The sequence below is a fragment of the Abramis brama genome (assembly GCF_963993115.1).
Source record: "Abramis brama genome assembly, chromosome: 12".
NCBI classification, from domain to species: domain Eukaryota; kingdom Metazoa; phylum Chordata; class Actinopteri; order Cypriniformes; family Leuciscidae; genus Abramis; species Abramis brama.
In genome coordinates this window covers 17,184,037-17,207,006 of record NC_139974.1, presented here as the reverse complement: position 1 = coordinate 17,207,006, position 22,970 = coordinate 17,184,037, and the positions used below count along the sequence as shown (strand labels likewise).

The following is a 22,970-nucleotide window of genomic DNA, read 5'->3' as shown; positions in this document are numbered from 1 at the left end:
AAACACTCCAGCCTGAGTGGTGAGAGGTAGGGCTAAGCAATATATCGATATATTTTTTATAAACAATATAGGACGAGGCAACACCGTTTATTTTAATATACAGTAGTTTGATATTACGAGCGCATCTAAAATATATCATCGGACACAAAGTGAAAGTGCATAATCCAATTTGTCCTTAACATGAGACGTGCTTTATATTAAGGGTTTCAAATGAACTCATAAGATATAGTTCACGCATAAGTTTAACATGGCTTGACAGACACTTGTGGTGTTTGTTGCACTTGAGATGTGGTGTTTTCCTCAGTGCACAACTTATATTTCACAGGTATATTCTCCACCTGTAAAAGTTAGAAGCTCATGCAAATATTTCCATTTTGCTGTCAGGAGTGGATGAGCCTTATGCAAAATTTTTCAGTAAGGCTGAAGTTTTTGTTGTGAAGTTTTTACCTGTGAAAACTTATTTAATGAAACTAAATAATAGTAATATTATATAATATAATATTGGCTAATTATGTATCATATAAGTGTTTAATGTTCCAGCTATTTACTGTTACAATGAACTATTACAGTGACGGCAGTGCATGAGGTGTGTTTATGTTTTATTGTACAGTACTAGCCAGTATTTTAGATTATTACAGGTGCCAGGTAGAGTCGAGAGATTAACAATCTCTTGTGGCCCTGTAAAGCATTTTTGGATGGACTGTACAAGGACCGATTCCCATGTTGAGTGTAACCGACACAACTTGCATGCAAATTTGTTTAGAAGAAGATACACAGATTTCAAAACAGTTGCGTGCCTTTTGGGAAGTAGAGTCTTCGGGCATACTGAACAAGACAACTGAGAGTCGAAATAGAAGCCATACAACACTTTAATCAGACAGTTACTTTTAACCCTCATGTGGTGTTCATGTCATTTTTGACTGGAGAAGATTTTCTTTTTCCTGAAAATACTAGTTAATGTTATCGCATTGATAACATTTATCAACTTGTTTTCTTTCAATTAGGACTGGTTTTGTATTCAATTTTCAAACAGTTTAATTGTAGGAGTCATTTATCCGAGCTTATGCACCTCAGTTTTTGAGTGAAAAAAGCATTATTTGTTAATAATTTTGGCAATATTGAGAAAAATATGAAAATAAATTGCACTGTTGATCACACTAGTCTACTTTAATGTTTAACCAGGAAATTTCTTTTGAAATGCTTTTATTTTGTACAAAATGACACACTTGTGGTGTTCCCGGTCAAAAATGACCAGCCTACACAAAATAGCTTATAAATCACTTGTTATGCTATATTATCACCAAAAATTGGATTCAATCTTTTTATCGACTTGTTTTCTTTCAATTAGGACTGGTTTTGTATTTCATTTTCAAACTGTTTAATTGTAGGAGTCATTTATCCGAGCTTATGCACCTCAGTTTTTGAGTGAAAAAAAGCATTATTCGTTAATAATTTTGGCTATATTGAGGAAAAATATGAAAAAAAAAATGCACTGTTGATAACACTTGTCTAATATTTAATTACACCGTTTGTTTTAAAATGTGTGTTTTTTGCACAAAATGACACAGAGTCACACTTGTGGTGTTCCTGGTCATTGAAAGTGAATGGGGGAGACTGAAAATTAGAGAAAAATGTAGTTGTCAGGAGCATGTTTATCATGTTCACATATGTATATGATGTGTGCTTGCAGACATAGAGCCATTGGACATGTGCATGCATGGATACATGTATGCCACACACACACACACACACACACACACACTTCTCAAAATAAAAGCATTGCAAAATATAAGTGCTGTGTTTTGTGATCTTCTACATTAACTTTTTAATGGCCGGTCATTTTTGACCAGGAACACCACAAGTGTGACACTGTGCCATTTTATACAAAATAAAATCATTTCAAAAGAAATTTCCTGGTTAAACATTGAAGTAGACTAGTGTGATCAACAGTGCAGTTTTTTAAAATATTTTTCTCAATATTGCCAAAATTATTAACAAATAATGCTTTTTTCACTCAAAAATTGAGGTGCATAAGCTCGGATAAATGACTCCTACAATTAAACTGTTTGAAATTAAATATAAAACCAGTCCTAAATGAAAGAAAACAAGTTGATACAAAGATTGAATCCAAGATTGGGTGAAAATGTGGTTAAATGAGTGATTTATAAGCTATTTTTATAGGCCTGTCATTTTTGACCGGGAACACCACAACTGTGACTATGTGCCATTTTTTACAAAATAAAAGTTTTTCAAAACAAACTTCCTGGTGAACCATTAAAGTAGACTAGTGTGATCAACAGAACCAATATTTTTTCATATTTTTTTAATATTTCTTCATATTTTTTTAATATTTCCAAAATTATTCAAAAATAATGATTTTTTTACTTAAAAAATTAGATGCCTACTCTCAGATAAATGAGGCCCACAATTAATTAGATGCAAATAGAAATATAAAACCAGTCCTAATTGACAGAAAACAAGTTGACAAAAAGATTGAATCCAAGATTGGGTGAAAATGTGGTTAAATGAGTGATTTATAAGCTATTTTTATAGGCCTGTCATTTTTGACCGGGAACACCACAACTGTGACTATGTGCCATTTTTTACAAAATAAAAGTTTTTCAAAACAAACTTCCTGGTGAACCATTAAAGTAGACTAGTGTGATCAACAGAACCAATATTTTTTCATATTTTTTTAATATTTCCAAAATTATTCAAAAATAATGATTTTTTTACTTAAAAAATTAGATGCCTACTCTCAGATAAATGAGGCCCACAATTAATTAGATGCAAATAGAAATATAAAACCAGTCCTAATTGACAGAAAACAAGTTGACAAAAAGATTGAATCCAAGATTGGGTGAAAATGTGGTTAAATGAGTGATTTATAAGCTATTTTTTATAGGCCTGTCATTTTTGACCGGGAACACCATAGGTGTTATAGGATTTTGAACACCACATGAGCGTTAAGGATGGACGTTGTCAGGTTGAGTTACCCTGGAAACCAAATAAACCAGAACTACCAAACAACTTCAAGGTGGTGAAGAGGTTTGAGAAGCTGCAGGGAAACCTAAAAGCTGACGTAACCTTTCACACGAAATACAGAGATGTAATACAAGACTAAGTACAGCAAGGCATTTGTGAAGATGAAGATGTTCCAGATAATGACTCACAAGCAGAGAAAACAGATGATGTTGAATACCGTCTACCACACCATGCTGTGCTGAAAGAAGACAAAACAACTAAACTAAGGGTAGAGTTTGATGCATCCTCATATGAGGAGGGTTGTCCATCACTAAATGACTGCTTGCTCGCTGGACCAAACTTGAATCCTGACTTGCTAGACGTGCTTATCAAGTTCTGATTGCACAAAATTGCATTTACTGCTCACTAAGGCATTCTTGCAGATCGCTCTGGCAGAAAAGAAAAAGGATGCTGTCAGATTTCTGTGGCTACATGGTCCTCCAACTGATGTTAAGAAAAATTAGCTGCGCATTATGCGAATGTGTAGAGTGGTTTTCGGAGTTTCCCCAAGTCCATTCTTGTTAGCCACAGGAGCTGATGAAGGTCCTGCTGCTGCAGAAAACATATCTGTTATTTTGACACATTTTACAGTAGGGGTGGGGGGAAAAAACGATTCTTATATGCATCGCGAAGCGGACGTGGACGATTCTGAATCGATTCACAAATGTCAAAAATCGATTTTCCAAAAAAAAAATAAAAAAAAATAATTATATATAATAACGTAATATTGACGGAACGCAAAAGACGGAACTCTGAAGCGCGGATGTGCAGTGCCCAGACCATCTGTGACGTGCACATAACAGAGACGCAATGGGTGAGCGTGAAATCCAAACACCCTCCTCGTTAAAAGCTGACGTGTGGAAATTTTGGCTTCTATGAAGTTGAAGGGGGAAAGGAGCTGGACAAGAGCCACACACATTCTTTATGGGTCAGGCCATCCTTAAAAATATTTTGGTTTGCAGTAACAGCAAAAAAAAAAAAAAAAAAAAAAAAAAAAAGGGTCGGTAGGTAGGTCTATATTTTTATATATATAAAAATATATATATAAAAAAGTATATTTTTTTCACCGATGTCTAGGGGCTGTTCACACCAGGCCACTTCATGCGTTTTCTCAGATCGGATTGCAATCTGATTTATCAAAACGATTCCATTTACACCTGGTTACATATACAAATGTGTGTGTGTGTTTTTTTGCGGATATAAATCCGATCTTCAATTCCCGCTATAGATTTAATGGAGTGCACGTCACCGAAAGCAACAGTTATGAGATACATTATTTTATTGATCATCAGCTAAAATTTCTGAATCAAAGCCAGCAATAAGAGAAAGCGGAAACAGCCCTGGTAAGATCATTTCGTTTCTTTACATTTAATGAAGATGATTGTGTGTTAAGCGTCTTACTTTCACTTTGATTTGCGATAGCACGTTGATGCTCAGCTTCTCATCTGCGGCGATGCGTGTTGCAGTAGCGTCGTCATATCTGACTAAAACATTACATATAGCCTATAACACGCTCTCACGTTTATTTTTTAATAAACCATATTCAACAACATATAAAAATGAAATAATCTTTAGAGTAAAGCCGCAGCCATCATTACCAAGCGCGAACCATTGACAGTGAATGAAACGAAGCGAACTTAGCCTGCAGGCCGTAGTGTGACATGCGTAAACCAATGGTGTAAACAATCATAGATGACGCGTCACGGGTTTTTATTTAAAAGAAAGAACGTCGCTTATGTTTGTATGTAGGTCTAGGCAATTTATATTCACAATACTTAATAACTAATATTATTTTATTGCATTTGTATTAGTTGTTTGAAGAGTTAAAAAAAAAAATCGGTCGGTCTTAACGCATTTTACAACCGGCAAGTCGGTCGGACTAAAAGGGAAAATAAATAAATAATTGGGTCTGTACTAAATTGAAAGGGTCGGTCGGGTTACGGCAAACAAGAATATTTTTAAGGATGGCCTCATTACTTGGTACTTTTAAAGCAAAGTATTTATATTCACACACACACACAAAAAAAAGATTCCGATAATCGATAATCACTTTAGCATCGAACCGCAGCCCTCTGAGTCGTAATCGAATCGAATCGTGAGGTGCCTAGAGATTTCCACCCCTATTTTACAGCGTCTGCTTAAAGGGCCTGTTTCTTTTTTTCATGCCATTTCTCTGCACATTCCTTGCGTTTCTTCTCAATCTCTTTTACTATTTTGACAGATAAACATTGACACTGCACGCTTGCTCAGAGCCCAAAGGGGGAGTTGTTTAAAGATGTGACTGGGCCAGCCCAGTGTCAATTAATAAAAGAACCAATTGGCTGCTGACCTACGTGTATCATGGGCTGGTCTGTGAGAAGAAAAAAATAAATCCTACACTGACTTTTTTTGACCAATGCATTACACCGGCACAAAGACCCCAGCGCCGTCAATTGACCCTTTGCAGGGAGTTTGATTGACAGGCGATCTGACCAATCATAATCCGCCATCTGCTGAATCTGCCATTTTTGCAATAATAGATGAATAATAGTATTGTCAAAAATATTGACATTTCGATACATATCAACACTGAAATATCTGAAACTGTTCCAATACTCCTTTTCTGTACTATCAATAGACCGATACCAGCTGTGCGCTAGGACGGGGGGATGAGGAGATGTGTTCACGTAGACATTTTCATTGGCTAATGTGAGCAAATCTAGATTAAAATTCAAAGAGACAAGCATGACCTGATGTTTCATTATTATCCAAAATGAGGTGATGTTAACATTATGTAGCGCTAAGCATTCTCATGCAATGTACGTTTCATTCATAGCCAAGTCAAGTCACCTTTATTTATATAGTGCTTTTTACAATACAGATTGTATCAAAGCAGCTTCACAGTGATAACATGAAAATAATACAAGAAAGTTTGTTTCTAGAAGAAAATTGCGTCATCGTCCACCTTAACTAAGGCAAATCAATAATATTGTTGAATATTAAATGTCCCCAACTAAGCAAGCCAAAAGCCAAGGCAACAGTGGCAAGGAACCAAAAGTCCATCAAGGTGACAGAATAGACAAAAAAACCTAGGGATACTCAACTCAAAAATACTCAAAGCCTCATACTCAAAGCTGGACTCATTGAAGTAATAACTTATAAAGTTCCAGGAAATCCCTTATATGGACAAAAGGCATCCAGCTATGTAGCAGAAAAAAAAAGCAAGACAAACACACAATTGCGACAATATATGGTTTTTCAAGTCATCTCGGGGGTATTTTCATAAAGTACAGTATATGAATAATGTAAAGTATATAAATAAGTATTAAAAATAAAATATTTTCTACCTTATTCTGAGATAAACTAAATCAGTCATAAAATTGTCATTAGGAAAATATAGGAAAAAGCAAAAAATATATCGGAAAGCACAGAACTGGGTAAAAATAAAATGGAATTTGAAGGGAAAAATATCATTAAACTTAATAAATTGCTGTTAAATTGAACAAGTTTCATGATTTCAAATAATTACACATGCTTTTTGATTAATACAATTTAATTTAACCATCCAAAAAAAATGTCAACAGGAAAATGGAATTAAAGTGTTCCTATCGTTAAGGTTGGCTGCATTAACAGTTTAGCTTTCTCGTTTTTTTCCTCTCCTCACATTAATGCTACAGCCTCTGCTATAACATTATCGGTTCATAAAATTGGTATAGAAAAAAAGTATCGTTCAGGAACCGGTATCGAAGTCATAGTATTGGTATCAGTATCGATATCGAAAATTTCTGAACGATACCCAGCCCTAATCAGAACTCATTTGATGCATGTTCCCTCAGACATCAGTGAAAAACTAAATATAGATGTCTTGATTAAAGCATTAATCGGCATTAGGGGTTATTCACACAGAACATATTTTTCCATTCCACTCTGCTACTTTTCAATTGTTTTTCTGTGTGAACGCACTAGTCCTGTTTAACTGTTGCGCTCGCACATGACACAGCATTCTTAAAACCCAGCAGCCTAAAAGAAGTTTAACTAAAATGCACCTAAAGACCTTGCATTTTTGCTTTGAAAGTTTTTGCTTTCTGTGTGAACTGACACTAACTCCTGAGTGAGTATCAAAAAAGTAAGATGCAGATTTTTGTGCTGTGTTTTTAAAATTTATCATGAGTTCTGAGCGTTCTCACATAACTCTGTCCTCATTCATTTGTATGTTCATCTTCTTGTTTGGGCTGTTTAATATTAGGATTTTGTAAAAAAAAAAAAAAAAAAACACTGAGTTAAAATGCACATTCAGTCTATGACAGCAGATGGCAAAAATGGAACAGCAGGCATGCAGCCGTAACCCCTGTAACCCCGTAAACAAAGCAGTTGCGCTACTTTCTGGACAGTATTTAAAGGAACACTCCACCGTTTTTTGAAATAGGGCTTATTCACATTCATTCATACATTTAGATAGGTGGGTAAATGCATTTTTGTCTCAGTGCATGCATTGTTTTAGTTTGACAGGGTCGGCGCTAGCTTAGCTTAGCACAATGAATGGAATCCTTTGTTGCCAGCTAGCATGTCCTGAGTAAAAGTGATCAAAAAAAAAAAAAAAAAACCCACGTAATTACTTCTTGTGGCCTGCGTATTCACAACGAGTACAAATAGTGATGCAGATTAACACTATGTGATTTCTTAGGCAGATATTGACTTGGGACTATATTATGGGGAAGCACAGGCGAAGCACGGCTACTTAGGCGAAGCACAGCTACTTGGGCGCAGACATATCACGCAACACATGAAATCCCACGACTTCCGTCAACATACCGGTGTGAATAGTAGCTGCCTGGCTATTTTCCCTACAGTACATGAATGGCGATGAACATGGATGATTTTGTGTGAGCCAGAACCATACCTATATACAAGAGTTTACAGAAAATGAGTGGAAATAGAACGACAGGCGGAGGTTGCGATCGCTCAACAGCCCGAGGACGTGAGGATGAGAGCCAACACGAACTGGTGGTGTGAATGTGGGGGAATATGCCGACTGAAATAGTGTCTGGTGAGTGGGACAAGTTACTACCATCGATAACCAGGCTCAACGTGTCAGATCAAGATGAGCATGCCCGCAGTTGTGTCACAGCTACCGAGGATTTCACGGTGCTGATCCATCCGGCAGTACTCGATTTTTTTTCCCGGTGTGATAAAGTGAACTGGAAAAAACGCCCCACGCCGAATGGACCAAATGGACAGCTGTCCACAGAGTAAGTGATTATTTTAAACATGACACATGTATAGTAAACTGCTTGTAGCCTTCTCCTCATAGTAGTTATACTAAAACTCCTGAGCCTAACTCGGTGAGAGAAATATAGCTAACTTAGCCCTCAGTCATTTCATTTTACAGGTAACGATAACAGCGATTTTTATTTTAGTTTGGTTGTTCATGATAAACAGGTTGAATTCAACATGAGGTTATACTAGAGGAGGCTAACGTTATTTGAACCGTAGTCTATATACAGCTTCTCAGCATCTATCTTACAACCGAATAAAGACACAGATTAACATAAGGAAGAGTAATAAAAGACAACTTACATGTGCACTTTGTTCTGCCTGTGCTTTGAAAATAGATGGGATGGGGACAGCCGTATGTTTCAGACATAGTACCGTCTTTCTGGGCCCATATTCCATTTTTTCAAAGTAACTTAGTCCTCCGGTGCAAAATGCTCTTTGCAAACACGATACTGTTTGATTTTGTAAAGAGGCGTTGAAGTACAGATCTCCAGAGCAGCTACCCATTTATTTCTCAGTTCCACATTCGATGGAATTCTGTGAAACATTACATTCGTGTATGTCCTTTGCTTGTTCTCACAACCTTTTGCTACGCAGGTAATTACCATGTTTGCTGTAACTGTAGCTGTAACTTCTCAAAAAAAACAATCCAAAAGCGAAGACACTCGGTGCAGATCACGCGTGTTGTTCTTCTGTGTTTTGACTCCTTGCACACCGGTATGTTGACAGAAGTCGTGGGATTTCATGTGTTGCGTGATATGTCTGCGCCCAAGTAGCAGTGCTTCGCCTAAGTAGCCGTGCTTCGCCTGTGCTTCCCCATAATATAGTCCCAAGTCAATATCTGCCTAAGAAATCGCCTAGTGTTAATCTGCATCGCTATTTGTACTCGTTGTGAATACACAGGCCACAAGAAGTAATTACGTGGGTTTTTTTTTTTTTTGGATCACTTTTACTCAGGACATGCTAGCTGGCAACAAAGGATTCCATTCATTGTGCTAAGCTAAGCTAGCGCCGACCCTGTCAAACTAAAACAATGCATGCACTGAGACAAAAATGCATTTACCCACCTATCTAAATGTATGAAAGAATATGAATAAGCCCTATTTCAAAAAACGGTGGAGTGTTCCTTTAAATGTTTTAAACAGCAATTCAGATTTTTGTATTTGCAATGGTGTTCATTGCAGCACAGAATACTTAAAGGGGTCATTTGATGCAATTTATTGTTTTCCTTTTACTTTAGTGTGTTATGTAGCTGTTTGTGCATGTATAAGATCTGCAGAGTTGCAAAGCTTAAAGTCTCAAACTAAGGCTCAGCCACGCCTTCCTAAAACGTTTCATTTAGTGATGCACCGATGTGAAAATTGTTGTGTTGTGTAATTAGGGATGGGACGATTACCGGTTTCACGATAAACCACGATAAAATGTACTGACGGTTAGTAATATCGTTTAAAATTTAATTATCATTAAAACCGTGTTTGATTATCGTGATTTTATATCCTGTTCAGCCAGCAACAGTCTGACGCAGCGGCAGCGCGCAATGTTATTTTTTATTCAAGAAGGAATTGCGGAAGGCAGTGACCGTGCTCGGGAGATTTTTCAGCCTTTTAAAATAATCAATTCTGAGGTGTGGTCATATTTTGGCTTTAACAAAAGTCCTGAGGGAAACTTAATCGAGGATGGTCACCATGTCAGCAGAACATGCACAAGAAGTCGCTGCAATAGGGGGAAACTTCAGATCTGCCGAGTCGTCTTGTGTGACCATCACCGACTGTTGTATAGCGAATGCAAGGCAAGTTAACTTTGACCTTAATACCAAAACTACGTCTGGGCAATAATTGGGCATAAAATGTTGTTTTAAGTTGAATTATTTTATATCAATCACTTGAAATAGCCTAAACGTGAAGCTTCCGCAAAGAAAAGTTCGCAGCAGGCTTAGCCAAAGACAAATAATAAACAAGTTCAAACAAGACTATTAAGAGTGACATTTAAGGGATAATAATTTATTCATTATACACGTTTTACCACATAATTACGGGGACATTGAATTGAGATAAATGTTTTAAATCTTATCTGTTTATAAATCCATTATTACAGCGTACAAAACAATCGTTCAGACAAAATGATCACAACAATATTATCAAACTCTGTAAACAATAAATCAACTCTGATTTAATTTTCAATACAATTAAAAACGGAGACGCAAGACGGCAAGTTGTAGCCTATTTGAATGAAACGAGAAAGCGCGTCCGTTGTGATACATGTTGTAACGTCTGTCAGAGAGTTTGAAGTCTGCCCAGATGAAGAATACATGACAGTGCAAATGAACTGGTAGTTCAACGAGACTTTTATAGATGTTTTCTCTCAGTTAAGCACACTCTTCATACATGTCGAAGAGCGAATGTTAAAAGGGAAAAGAAAACACTCTAAAACACGCGACAAATCAAAGGGGAAGTAAACACATTATAATAAAACAACGGTCAGCAGTAGAGCGGTCATCTTCCTCTTTGCGCGAGCATTCTCACTCTCAATGTGCGTGCGCGCTCACATAAAAACAGCATGCATGCAATAACGTACGCCATAGAAGAAGTTATCTTAAAGGCACATCCAAATTCATGTCATGAACACTACTTAACACTAGGTGGCCGTTACAATGGATGTGCGCTGTGTTATAATGCGTTGCTATTGACAACCGTCATTATAAGGAAGGAAATGCCTTAAAAAGTGTATAGAGCTGCTTGTTTTAGTTGTTGTTTGTTGATTTTCAAATATAAAACATGTAAAAATGTCTTAAGTGTGAGCATCAACTCTTTTTAAACACTTTCATCTCGTTTTAACAAAACCGTGATATTATTGATAATCGTGATAATTTTGGTCACTATAATCGTGATATTAAATTTCCATACCGTCCCATCCCTATGTGTAATATTGCTGTTATGGCCGATACCGATATTTACTGATGTCGATATATCTGTATAGAAAACACATTTTTATGATAATCAAATAAAGAGCTATTTTCCAAAACACTTTTTTTTTTACTTTAGAAATGACTGATATTGGGAACCTTTACCTGTGTGCAAAATATGTCATCAGATTTTCAGAAAAAAAAAATATATATATTTATATAAAAATAATTTTTTATAAAGGATACAAGTGTGTCCTGAATTTACACTATGAATAAGGATGAAAAGGCAATGAATAGGAAATGTCAATGTCTGATAGTTTTGTATAACATGCTCATTGGGTTAAATGGTGAGATTGACAAGTGCTGAAAAACTGTGCTGTTGAATTTACACCTCCAGCCTAGTTCAATGATTGTGTAGGCTGCTCTGTACCTAACCCCTGTCATTAAGAAACATCCAGAAAGTTCCCAGATATTTAGGAGGGGAATACACACGACACACATGCATTATATTGCATTGCATATAATGTGTGCTGGTCAACTTGTCTAAAATTAAGAAACCTCTAGAAAACAGTAAAAAATATTAGTAGTAAATATGTAACATAATTAGGTACTTTAGTTATTATTAACAATAACGTAACACATGAAGGCTATGTTTCTCAACACTGAGAATGAATAAATAAATGCCTGTTTCTCCAGACTCGCGCTTATCGGTAATCCACAAATCACACGTGCTGTCACTTTTGGGAAAAATCAAATTCGAACGGGTATCAAATATCAAGCAATGTATTCGAATATATTCGAATATCTACGAGTCAAAAAATTATCGGTCAAAAAATGCGTCATGAAGAGGAAAAAAACATAAGTCGCACTGGACTATAAGTCGCATTTATTTAGAAATGTATTTCACACAAAAAAAACAATGTTACGGATGGGACAGTTCTCCGTTACGGACGTGAGTGCTCTGAAAGCGGCACTAAAAGACTGCTTTAAAACTTTCACAGAGACCTCAAACAGAAAGCACAAAGCCTGTCTTTAAAGGAATAGTTCACTTTAAAATGAAAATTCTGTCATCATATACTCACCCTCATGTTGTTTCAAACCTGTATGAATTTCTTTCTTCTGCTGAACAGAAAGGAAGATATTTAGAAGAATGTCAGTAACCAGGAAGTTTCTGTGTCCCATTGACTTCCATAGTAGGAAAAAAATATACTATGGAAGTCAATGGGACCCAGAAACTGCCTGGTTACTGACATTCTTCTAAATATCTTCCTTTGTGTTCAGCAGAAGAAAGAAATTCATACAGGTTTGAAACAACATGAGGGTGAGTATATGATGACAGAATTTTCATTTTAAAGTGAACTATTCCTTTAAATTTAATTTCGTTTTGTATTAATTGTATCTTCATTTTGATCAATGTTTCATCAACCAATTGCCTGGATTTAATAAATAAGTAAATATAGTAGAAAATAGATAATCACGACATAGAGGCGCCAGCGCGTGAACCTGGAGCTTGTCTCATAAATGAACCGAAACTCAGTGATAAGGTAGCCTACTCACCTCACAGACCTGAGACATATATAGAAAGCTTGAAATGTGTACATTTAAACAGAACAATTCAAAACGAAAGAAAACAGACTGTTCTCTGCTTATGTCATCTGTATGAAATGTGCATTTTGCATTCACTACTGCAAGATCGCGAGTCAGCATCATCAACTTCACCTTCAACTTCACATGTCAAATACACAGGGATGATTATCGGCCTGTTCACATCGGCCCTATTTTGACATCGGAACGATACCGATGTGTAAAAAAATGACCATATTGGCCGATATTATATCGGCGGCCGATATATCGTGCACCACTAGTTTCATTCAAACACGCCCCCACAAATCTACGTCAGTATGTGGGGGCACAGTTTCATAACACCGCCCAAAATGTATACGCAAAGAAAGAAGGCGTAACTTTTATTCTTGCTGTATTATTGTTGTTGCAGGTGCCGCCATGTCGTGGAGACGCTGTGTTTTTCGTTGCGAAAGCCAAACTACTTTGTTTGACCTTCCAAAAGAGGACACAATTAGAAAACAGTAGTTAAAGCTTTATTTACAACACTGTTCCAGAACAGTACAGCCAAAATATTCGACCTTGTGCTGCGCATTTTTCAGAGGACTGTTTCCAGAATCTGGCAGAGTACAGGGCCGGCTGTGCACAAAGGCTGATTCTAAAAAGTGGGGCTTTGCAAGTACAGTCTGGCGCTTCTGACTCAGACACACAGACACAGCCTGTAAATATGTTTTCATATTTTAAGAATTTGCTACTAACTATTCAAACGTGAGTTTTGAGCAGTATAGAGTAACGCTTGTTTGTCGTTTCTACGATCACAAATGCAGACATGGTTTTGTGTTTACATAGTGTTCTACCCCCCGTAGCACGGCATCGCTTATGGCGCTTTTCCACTACACAGTAGCCGCTCGCCTCGGCTCGACTCGACTCGGCTCTGTTTGGTTTTCCACTGTGTAAAAGTTGTACCTGTACCTGCTTCCAGGTACTTTTTTTCGTACCACCTCCGGCGAGGTTCTAAGCGAGCTGAGGCGATACTAAAATGTGACGTGAAAACACGGCAGACTGCTGATTGGTCAGAGAGAATCATCACTAGTCACTGCGTCATCATTGCACGCGCCAGACGGAGTATCCTGAATAAAAAAAACAGCAAAAACAAAAACATCCAAAAACAGCATACACTCGATTTCCTCCATTGTCCTGTTTGTGTGGGTAGCGGGTGTGTCTCGCCTGTCTCGCGTAAAAGATTAAGTCACGGCAGTTTCCTGCGGCGTCGCTATGACGATCAGGTACTATTGTGGGGGTACTATCTGCAATGGAAAACGGAGCGAAAAGCGAGCCGAGTCGAGCTGAGCTGGTACTGGTAATGGAAAAGCGCCATTAGAGAAAGCTGCTTACATGTACAAAAGTAACCATGAACGCAGCTTTTGTGTCTTTATCAGCTTTTCCATATATAGCTACTACTGGCCCTGATAATCATCACAAATACTGACCGCTCTTGCTCCATTTCTGTAAATCCATTTTTATGAATGAATGACTCTCTCTACCCGTTGCTCTAGTCTTCGTCAAAAGCCGCTTGCACCACCTGCTGGTGAGGTCGACTAACAGCTATGGAGATTATTAATCGGTAATCTACTGCTATTCCTGCAGTTCCAGGATGTCAAATGTTGAATTTTCTGTCGAATTTGAACCACTGAATTTGTGGAAGCGAATTTGTAAGGCGAAATAAAATGGACCGAAAATTGCCAGTCGAATATTATAAGGTTGTATTTTTAAACAGAATGAATATTTTGGAAGTGAAATCTGAGAGGTGAATATGGATTATTGATTTTTTATTCATGAAAATGTGTGTGAAATGTTTTGAATTGAAATATTCACAGCTTAAATATACAACCATGTTGAATTTCAACCCATAAAAATGCAAGCCCTAAAAATACAATGCATTAAAATGCAAGCATGGTTAATGCAATGCATAGTTTTTCAAGTAGTGCAATTCAACAAGCTTTATTGGTTCAAAACATTTGGCATTATTTTACTTCCATACCATTAGTTAACATAAACTGACAATGAAAAATACTTCTAAAGCATTCATCAATCTTAGTTAATTTGAAAATTTAATAACACATTATTAAAATCAAAAGTTTTAATTGTATTATTTTATGGACCAGAGCTTACTGAAAGTGTTACCGATTGTCTAATTCTTTTTCACTTTAATCAGTTTGAAACATTTACTTTATAATTTTTTTGTGTATTGCTTTATTGTATTTAAAATGCTTTATTGTATGTAAAAAGAAAAAAAAAGTTATTAAACCAGTTTATTAAACCAACACTTTTTTTTTTTGCAACTTATTTCAATATCGTCATAATACCGTATATCGTGATAAAAGCTTCAGCAATTATAAAATTTTGCCATGTCTGAAGAGGAAAGTGAAATCTTTGTTGTAGCATCCTGTCAATGTTTTGGTATTTGGTATTGGCGTCAGTGCTGGTCAATGCATTGAATAAATGCCATGGTCTCTACGAAGTGAAGCATTAGCTTCAGCATTACCCCGGCGATACATTGCTGGTCGGTTGAGCCTGATGCCTGGTGCTCAAAGTTAAAATGATTTTAACACCGTGTTAGGTGGCATTACAATGTAACCTGCACTGACTGACAGCCTGTCTCGAATGTGCAGATACAAGCAGTGTGGATACTGGTAAAATATCAGCAGCTTTAGAAAGCCTCTCATCCAGTTATATTGGAGTATCAAAACTGACATATAGCCCAACAAGCTTATTGTCAGGTTTATGTTGTTATGTGGATCTTTATTTTGACATTCTATTCTGTTTCCTTTAGTTCATGTTTCCCCGCCGTTTAGTTTTGGTTTCATTGGTTACTGATTATGTCCTTGTTTGTTTCTATTGTTACGTATTAGTTTCACATTTGTCTAGTTTAGCCCTGCGTTTCAGATGTTCTTGGTCAGTTCTCGTCTATGCATTTTGTGGATTGCGTTAAAATCTAGTTTACCTGGTAGTTCCTGACGACAGTAATGTGAGCTGGGCCCCGGCGTGGACGTCCGTAGTGGACCACGTGGTCATGTTTGGGTCCTGGGATTCGACAGGAGGAGAACAACTGAGGAAACAATTCCATACATAGCGGCTGTCCACGCATATACTCTACCACTAGCTTCCCACTGGATGATGGAAGAAATACAGCAAGAGAGAGCAAAAGAGAGCAAGAGAGGACAAGTGGATAGAACAAAAGAGAAAGAAAATCCTATTGAGGTACAGACAGCAACAGATTGATATGAAATAATAGCAAGATATTAAGCTCTGGTTTTTGGCACTGCTTGACTGGAACATGCATTAAATGATTCATGTTAATGATTAAATTAGCACAGGTTTTCGGACATAAATGTGTAAATCTGCCACTGTACAGTAATGTTGTCCATAGATACCTGTCCACCTCAGCTTTGAAATCCAACACTCCTGCAATTAACTTTGATGCAAACCTGCACAAGAAACAATTCAGACATACATTAATTAAATATGCAACCCTAAAACTGTCTTTACATTTATGCATTTAGCAGGCACTTTTACCCAAAGTGACTTACAAAAGAGGAACAAAAGCAGTTTGGAAAACAGCCAACAATATTTGTAATTTACAATGCCAGATGTATTAGACACCTGAATTAGGAAGCAAGCTGGAGAAGAGGAGAAATGCAGAGAATATGACACGTGTGTCTGTGTGTGTGTGTGTGTAAGTGCACTGGTTTAAGAGTGTGGGATGGTTAAGTGATATCTTGGATATATCAGATAAAACTTGTTAAAGTCATGAACTGAGAATTAAAATTTTCCTTGATCTTTTGACAGTTAAGAGTTTGTTATACTATAAAAATACCCTGTCTCAAAACTCAAAACTTCCTTGTTATTCCAAAAACTGCTTTTATTAAAACCAAGGCCAGAAAACGACAGGATCTCAAAAGTGGAGACTTATGACCTCACAGGGTAGCAAAAGACCGCCTTTGCAGAAGAATATCAACGTCTACATCAGTGCATCTTTGGCGCCGCCCAGTGGAGCGTTAATGAATAGTGACATGAGAACGAGAAAAGATCGACACAAGATCAATACCATTACCTTCTAAATGATCCTAGTGCTAGGAAAGTAGGGTTTGTTTTCAACAATGTGAATGTCTCAGCAGTGCATTATTTGTTTGTATTTGGTGCATTTCACTGTGGATTATTTGGTAAATTTTGCAAACAGACTTTTACGATATGCATCTGCCAGCAACGCCACAAACATGTAAATAATCATGTTTATTCTAATGCGTGATCTGTGATCAGTGATTTCTGATGTAATTATTCAAGTTCAGATATCTTTCTCTCAAAATTGTTCAACAGGCCTACTGTTTATGCATCAGTAAATCAAGCCAGTGACTAAACAATCTTTTCGACTTCACATTGTTTCTCTTAATAGGATGAAAATAATCTTATTTAAACTGTGATTAAATTACATGCAGAAAGCGATCAAAGAACGCTCCCCTTCCAATCGCCCAAGCTGTCAATCACACAGTTCAAGTTTATCTGGACACTTGCCAAAACTCATTATGAAATCAATGACGCCTGTTACACTGCACAACGAAGCTCTTACTGTATTTAATAATAATTATTTGTTACATTCATATAGGGCTTTTCTGGGTACTCAAAGCACTTTACATGGAAGGGGGAATCTCCTCAACCACCACCAATGTGCAGCATCCACCTGGATGATGCGACGGCAGCAATGTTGCGCCAGAACACCCACCACACAACAGCTTATTGGTGGAGAGGAGACAGAGTGATGAAGCCAATCAGTATATGGGGATGATTAGGAGGCCATGATGGACAGAGGCCAAGGGGCAAATTCGGCCCTACTCTTTTTCGAAGGACATCCTGGGATTTTTAATGCAAACAGAGAGTCAGGACCTCGGTTTAACGTCTCATCCGTACGACAGTGCTTTCTGACAGTATAGTGTCCCCGTCACTGTACTGGGGCGTTAGGACCCACACAGACCACAGGGTGAGCACCCCCTAACACCTCTTCCAGCAGCAACCTGGTTTTCTCAGGAGGTCTCCCATCCAGGTAATAACCAGGCTCAGCCCTGCTTAGCTTCAGTGGGCAACCAGTCTTGGGCTACAGGGTTGGCTGCTGATTTACAGTGTTTGCATTGTTATTTGATGAAAGCATTCATGAGAGTGCAGAAATTGCATTGCAATGATTAGATCACCGCATTCACGCGATCAACAGACTGTCTGTCATCTGTTGAATACTTATCACTGCAACCTTTTCATGTGATGGAATAGATCTAAATATATGATCAATACTTTTTACGATTCGTTAATTTCGATAGCTGTAATAGTAAAAATGTAGTAAAAGATTTTCAGAGAGAGTTCCACATGTAATACTAGCTATTTAATATGCAAACATGTCAGCCAATTACAGCAGTGGGCATTTACACTGAAGTCTCACAGCAGACATGCCCCTTCAAACAGAGCGTTCAAATCAGAGAATAAAATCAGGCTAATAAAAATGCCTTTTATTTCTAAATTATGACCATTTTTGATGTACAAATCATACTAACATTATAAGGGCACCCCAGGAAACATAAAATAATAAAATAATCCAGTTCATGACCCCTTTAAATGCTTTGAATTTACAGTCCAATAAATTCTTTTAGCAAAATTTAAGATTTAAATGGTACTGTAAGTGTGATTGTTTGTTTGTTTGTTTGTTTGTTTGAGTGTGTGTTTGTATATTCTGACTGTTGCATACACTAGTTGACCTCTCCAGTCTGTGAAGTCACGTTTAGGCAGAGAGATGGCTGGATTCGAATGCACTGCCAAAGGCTGCCTACACTCCAGGTATGCCCACTGCACCCACCAATCAGAGATCTGCACAAAGTGAAGACACACAAAACACACCAGATCAAACCAAAAAAAAACAGCCTGCTAGTTCACCTTATAAAGCATACACAATTAGAGTCAAAACTGCTGCACAAGGCTGTGATGCCAAAAATTGGGGCTTTCTTCTTCATTTACACATTTCTTTCACCATATACAAAAATCTAAATCTTTAGCAGCGGACCTCTGATTGAGTTGACACAGAATCCTATGATATTTAGCTACACCCATGATTAATTAGCCTAATGTCCCATGGTATTTCCATGGTACTTCAAAAATACCATATGTCCATTGTGAATTTGTCCGAAAACATGGAACTACAAGATGATGATACAATTAAAAAAGGTATTTTTGTGCATCAACGTATGAAACTTTTAAATTGTGTCACTACTGCTATTCTCACCCAGTTGTGTGAATGCTTTGCTCGTTTGATCAGCTCTCTCTGCAGTTTTTCACCAAGACCTCCAGAGCATCCAAACTTCTGCACGATCCCGTGGGTGTGTTCGAGCTCATCTGCCGGTAAGAGCGGCTCCAAAGCCCTCAGGTAGCGCTGCAGCGTCTGGCCAAGCGGAGGCACCGGCTGCGGCGGAACCGACGAGTGGGCCTGTCTCAGCACAACCTGACGAACGTGACACATAGAGGGTTTTCACAACACGTCATCAATCCAGAAGTCGGCCATATTGGAGGCACTGAACGTAAACAATGCCACTGAACTGAATGGACTCGCAAATTTGGCTTATTATTGCTGCTGAAAAATCGGTCGTACCGGGAAAAATATTTGGAGTTCTATAGACTGTCAAAAGTTAAAGAGAAGAGTGCAAAAAAACTGAGGAAAGAAGGTGTTTGTGGTTGAGAGAGGCACAGCATCAGCTCATCAACCACATGTGTAAATTAAGCGTTGAATATGGCTAAAATGTAGTTCACTATGGCTACGTTCATAGTCCGAATCCGAATATTTTTGTATCCGATTGGAATCTTATCTAAAATGATGTCCACACTGTGTATCGCAACGGTTCAGATTGATTTGTCTGTCCATGCAGCTCTTGGTTCATTGATTTGTGATGGAGGGGTTTGCATTTGCAATAGAGATGTTGTCTTATTTAAATTTTACAGCATGGAAATGTGTAGCCGCCGCGCTGGACTACTGCGTCTTGAGCCTGCTGCAGAACTGTGGGAGGCTGGTATGCACATCTTTTTTCCGCGCTCTTGTCTTCGCCGGTTTCAAAATTTAAAAATAATACTGTTCTGCTCGTCCGGCACTTTGTAACAACACAGCCTTGTTTCGGCAGCGACTTTCAGCATGTTTCCTATAACAACGTCTGACGTTTAACGTGGCGTGAAAAAGTCACATAAACCACGCAAAATCCGATCAGAGCATTCAGACTGAAGCGGATTTCCTGAATAGGATTTCAAACCACATATGGATGTAACGTTAGCTTCAAACGGATTTCATGTGGTTTTTTTGGCACTCTTTCCTGCTTACTAAGTCCTTCTCTATATGATTTAGCAGCTGTTTTTCCCGTGGTTTAGATATCATAAATTAGTGTAACAATGTGTTCAGTAGTACATAAACAGTGCAATCCATGCTATTGTTTACATCCGAGTATCTGTGTATGGCCGAGTATCCAATATGGCCGCGCATCCGGGTAACTGACCAGACCGTGACGTAGGTGCAAACACTCTATAATGACTGAAAGTGAGGAGCTGAAGTTTTCACTTAAAATATACTTAAGTTACGAGTCACTTCCCTAATACATTGTAAACCCCCTCTACACTGGAGAAAAGAGAAGTTTGCATCTATTCATAAATAAATGTTTTATATTTCATAAGTGTTTCTATCAATCGCTGTTAAACGTATGTGGGCTAAACAGCAACAAAGCATATTTAGAATTATATGCACAATACTACACAACACTTACCCTGTGCATTAATAAAGAGCATATTCTTGGAGATATCCTCTCTAAAATCATTGTTCTACGCTGTTTGTTGTTCACAATGAAATAGCAAACTATTTAAGCTTATGCAAACACGAACGTCACCAAGAATCTTCATCAATGATATTACAAGATAACTCAAGTTATTCTTCGCCCCACAAGAAAACGGCAGTAAACTATTCTGACAGTTGAAGTGTTCAATCTGTTGAGAGTCTTCAAAGTTCGGCTGAAGTTCGTGAGCTCCAGCACGCACTTCGGGTGTGGACACTACAACACGTGTGCAGTGTTTAGTGTTTTTTGCCGTATCCTTTCGTATATGTGCGCAAAGACAATGAGCCAAGGTCTATTCAGATCCTCTTGGGCGTTTTCAGACCTGTAGGTCGCTTGCTTTGGTCGGAAACAAGGACTTACAATAGATTATATATATATATATATATATATATATATATATATATATATATATATATATATATATATATATATATATATATATAATTGTTAAAATAATGTTGCAGTTTCTTCTTGGTTCGGTTCGCTTTCACAAGGCAACAATTTAAAGCGCACCATAATGTGTTTATGCAAGTCACATGTGAGTAAAACTGTCCTCTTATTGGCCAGAGTTTCCTCTGCGTCATCCATCAAGAAATACATAGACGCCTACGCTACAGCAGTATGGCAGATATTGGCATTTGACTATGGTATGACTATCCATAAATATATTTTAGATAGTTACAATTGTATTTCGACTAGTCCTAATTATAATTTGACTATAGTCAGAATGATTATTAGAGATATCTGCAATTATTATTGGATTAGTTGGATTATTGGAACTAGTCATATTCTTCCATTGACTTACATTGGAAAATATTTTCAGATATCTTCAAATGAGTTTTGACTTGAAGAAATTGTAATTAAAGAATAAAGATACCTATAATAAAACTTATTCCCCCCCTATAATTAATAAAACAAATAAAAGTTCTGACAATAATAAAACTACTGTGACATTTCCTGATTATACTGTTGCAATATATTTTTTAAAAGAGGGTTATGTTTGTTAAACTCGGCTTCACCAATAGAGGGCACCCTCAGCATTACGCTAGGCCGTGGATTGGTCACTGAAGTTACTTAGTAGAGTAAAAAAAAACGCTCAGTACAGAATGATTATAACTTTCAGTATGAGCTAAAATGAGGAGTAAGTGTTGAAAACTACCACGATTGAGACGAAAATATGAGACAAGTGACGGATGATAAACTAAATCGATGTTAAAGAACATGAATTAGCCATGTGTGGTGTTAAAAACATGAGCTAAAAAGCACACATGAACAGGCCTAATCACCCTGCTCACGTCTGTGCAGTGTGCACAGGCATAATCACCCGCTCACGTGTTCATCATCTAACGACATTTAGTCAGCCATTAGCTATAAAAAGAGCAATAAGACAAAGTGCATACAGTTATAAATGCCGAAGTAATGTGAATATATACTATATTGTCATTTTCATGGTTATGAGTATGGAGTTTGTGCATTGCTCACCTGTATTTGTGTTAATGGTGTGTGATGTGATACTTTATTGTTATTTGTTATAATTATATGCCATGTAAGAGGGTGATTCTCTGAATTGGGTGCCCTTCAAGTCCCCCAAACATATTACAAAGATTTTCAATTGAAGGAAATCACAAAATGCATTTTAACGCGGTCAATTAATAGAACAAGGTGCCTTAGCATTATAATGCAACACAATTGCTTTTTTTTATTTTTATTTAAAGATAATGGGTTGCCTAAGTAGTAGACAACAAGCATGTTTGCATGTCCTCACTAACCATCATTACATTTTCACTGAATATCAAACAAATAAAAAGTGCAATTAATACCAAAATGTTGCCGCTAATATAATCATATGTTGGTCTACTTTAACTAAAATATACATGTATATATAAAAATACATTAATTATATATGAAATTGCAATATTTATACATGTCCTCCAGTTTGTTTTCAACCCCGTCACGCCATACTATTTACCCCCCTATAAAAATAATGGATCAATCCCTGTGGCATCACATCCAGGCAGTGACATCACACAAGTCTCTTGAAGAACATGCTGCAAATAAAGGCATTTCAACTCTGTTATATGACTAAATGATAGTAAACAACGGTTTAAGAAGAATTAAATAATAGTTTTGCAAAACATTAAAATTCTATGCTGTCCTAAATGTCATGTGGTGTTACTGTCTTAGCTAAGCTAACTGTCTTAGCTACTGTTAGCCAAAAACTTCAACCCCGTCACATTTTTTACTATAACATGGTTGAATCGTTGTGACAGGGTTGAATGTTTGACACTTCTTAGTAGATTACTCAATTGTAGACTTCTTGTATTGTGATG

The 22,970-nt window shown here is 37.2% G+C and overlaps 1 protein-coding gene across 2 annotated transcripts in view; it reads right to left on the bottom strand.

Moving 5' to 3' along the window:
* The window catches only part of cratb (carnitine O-acetyltransferase b), a 61,897-nt gene extending 40,990 nt beyond the window's left edge, over positions 1-20,907 (bottom strand). For both annotated transcript variants that reach the window (XM_084130995.1, XM_084130994.1), the window contains exons 1-5: positions 20,575-20,907; positions 19,059-19,274; positions 18,528-18,646; positions 16,174-16,227; positions 15,744-15,909 (exon numbers count right to left, since the gene is read on the bottom strand). In XM_084130995.1, the coding sequence (XP_083987121.1) occupies positions 15,744-15,909; positions 16,174-16,227; positions 18,528-18,646; positions 19,059-19,274; positions 20,575-20,625 (606 nt within the window). In that variant the 5' untranslated portion in view covers positions 20,626-20,907. The remainder of the gene's footprint in view (positions 1-15,743; positions 15,910-16,173; positions 16,228-18,527; positions 18,647-19,058; positions 19,275-20,574) is intronic.
* Between the last annotated feature and the right edge of the window lie 2,063 nt (positions 20,908-22,970).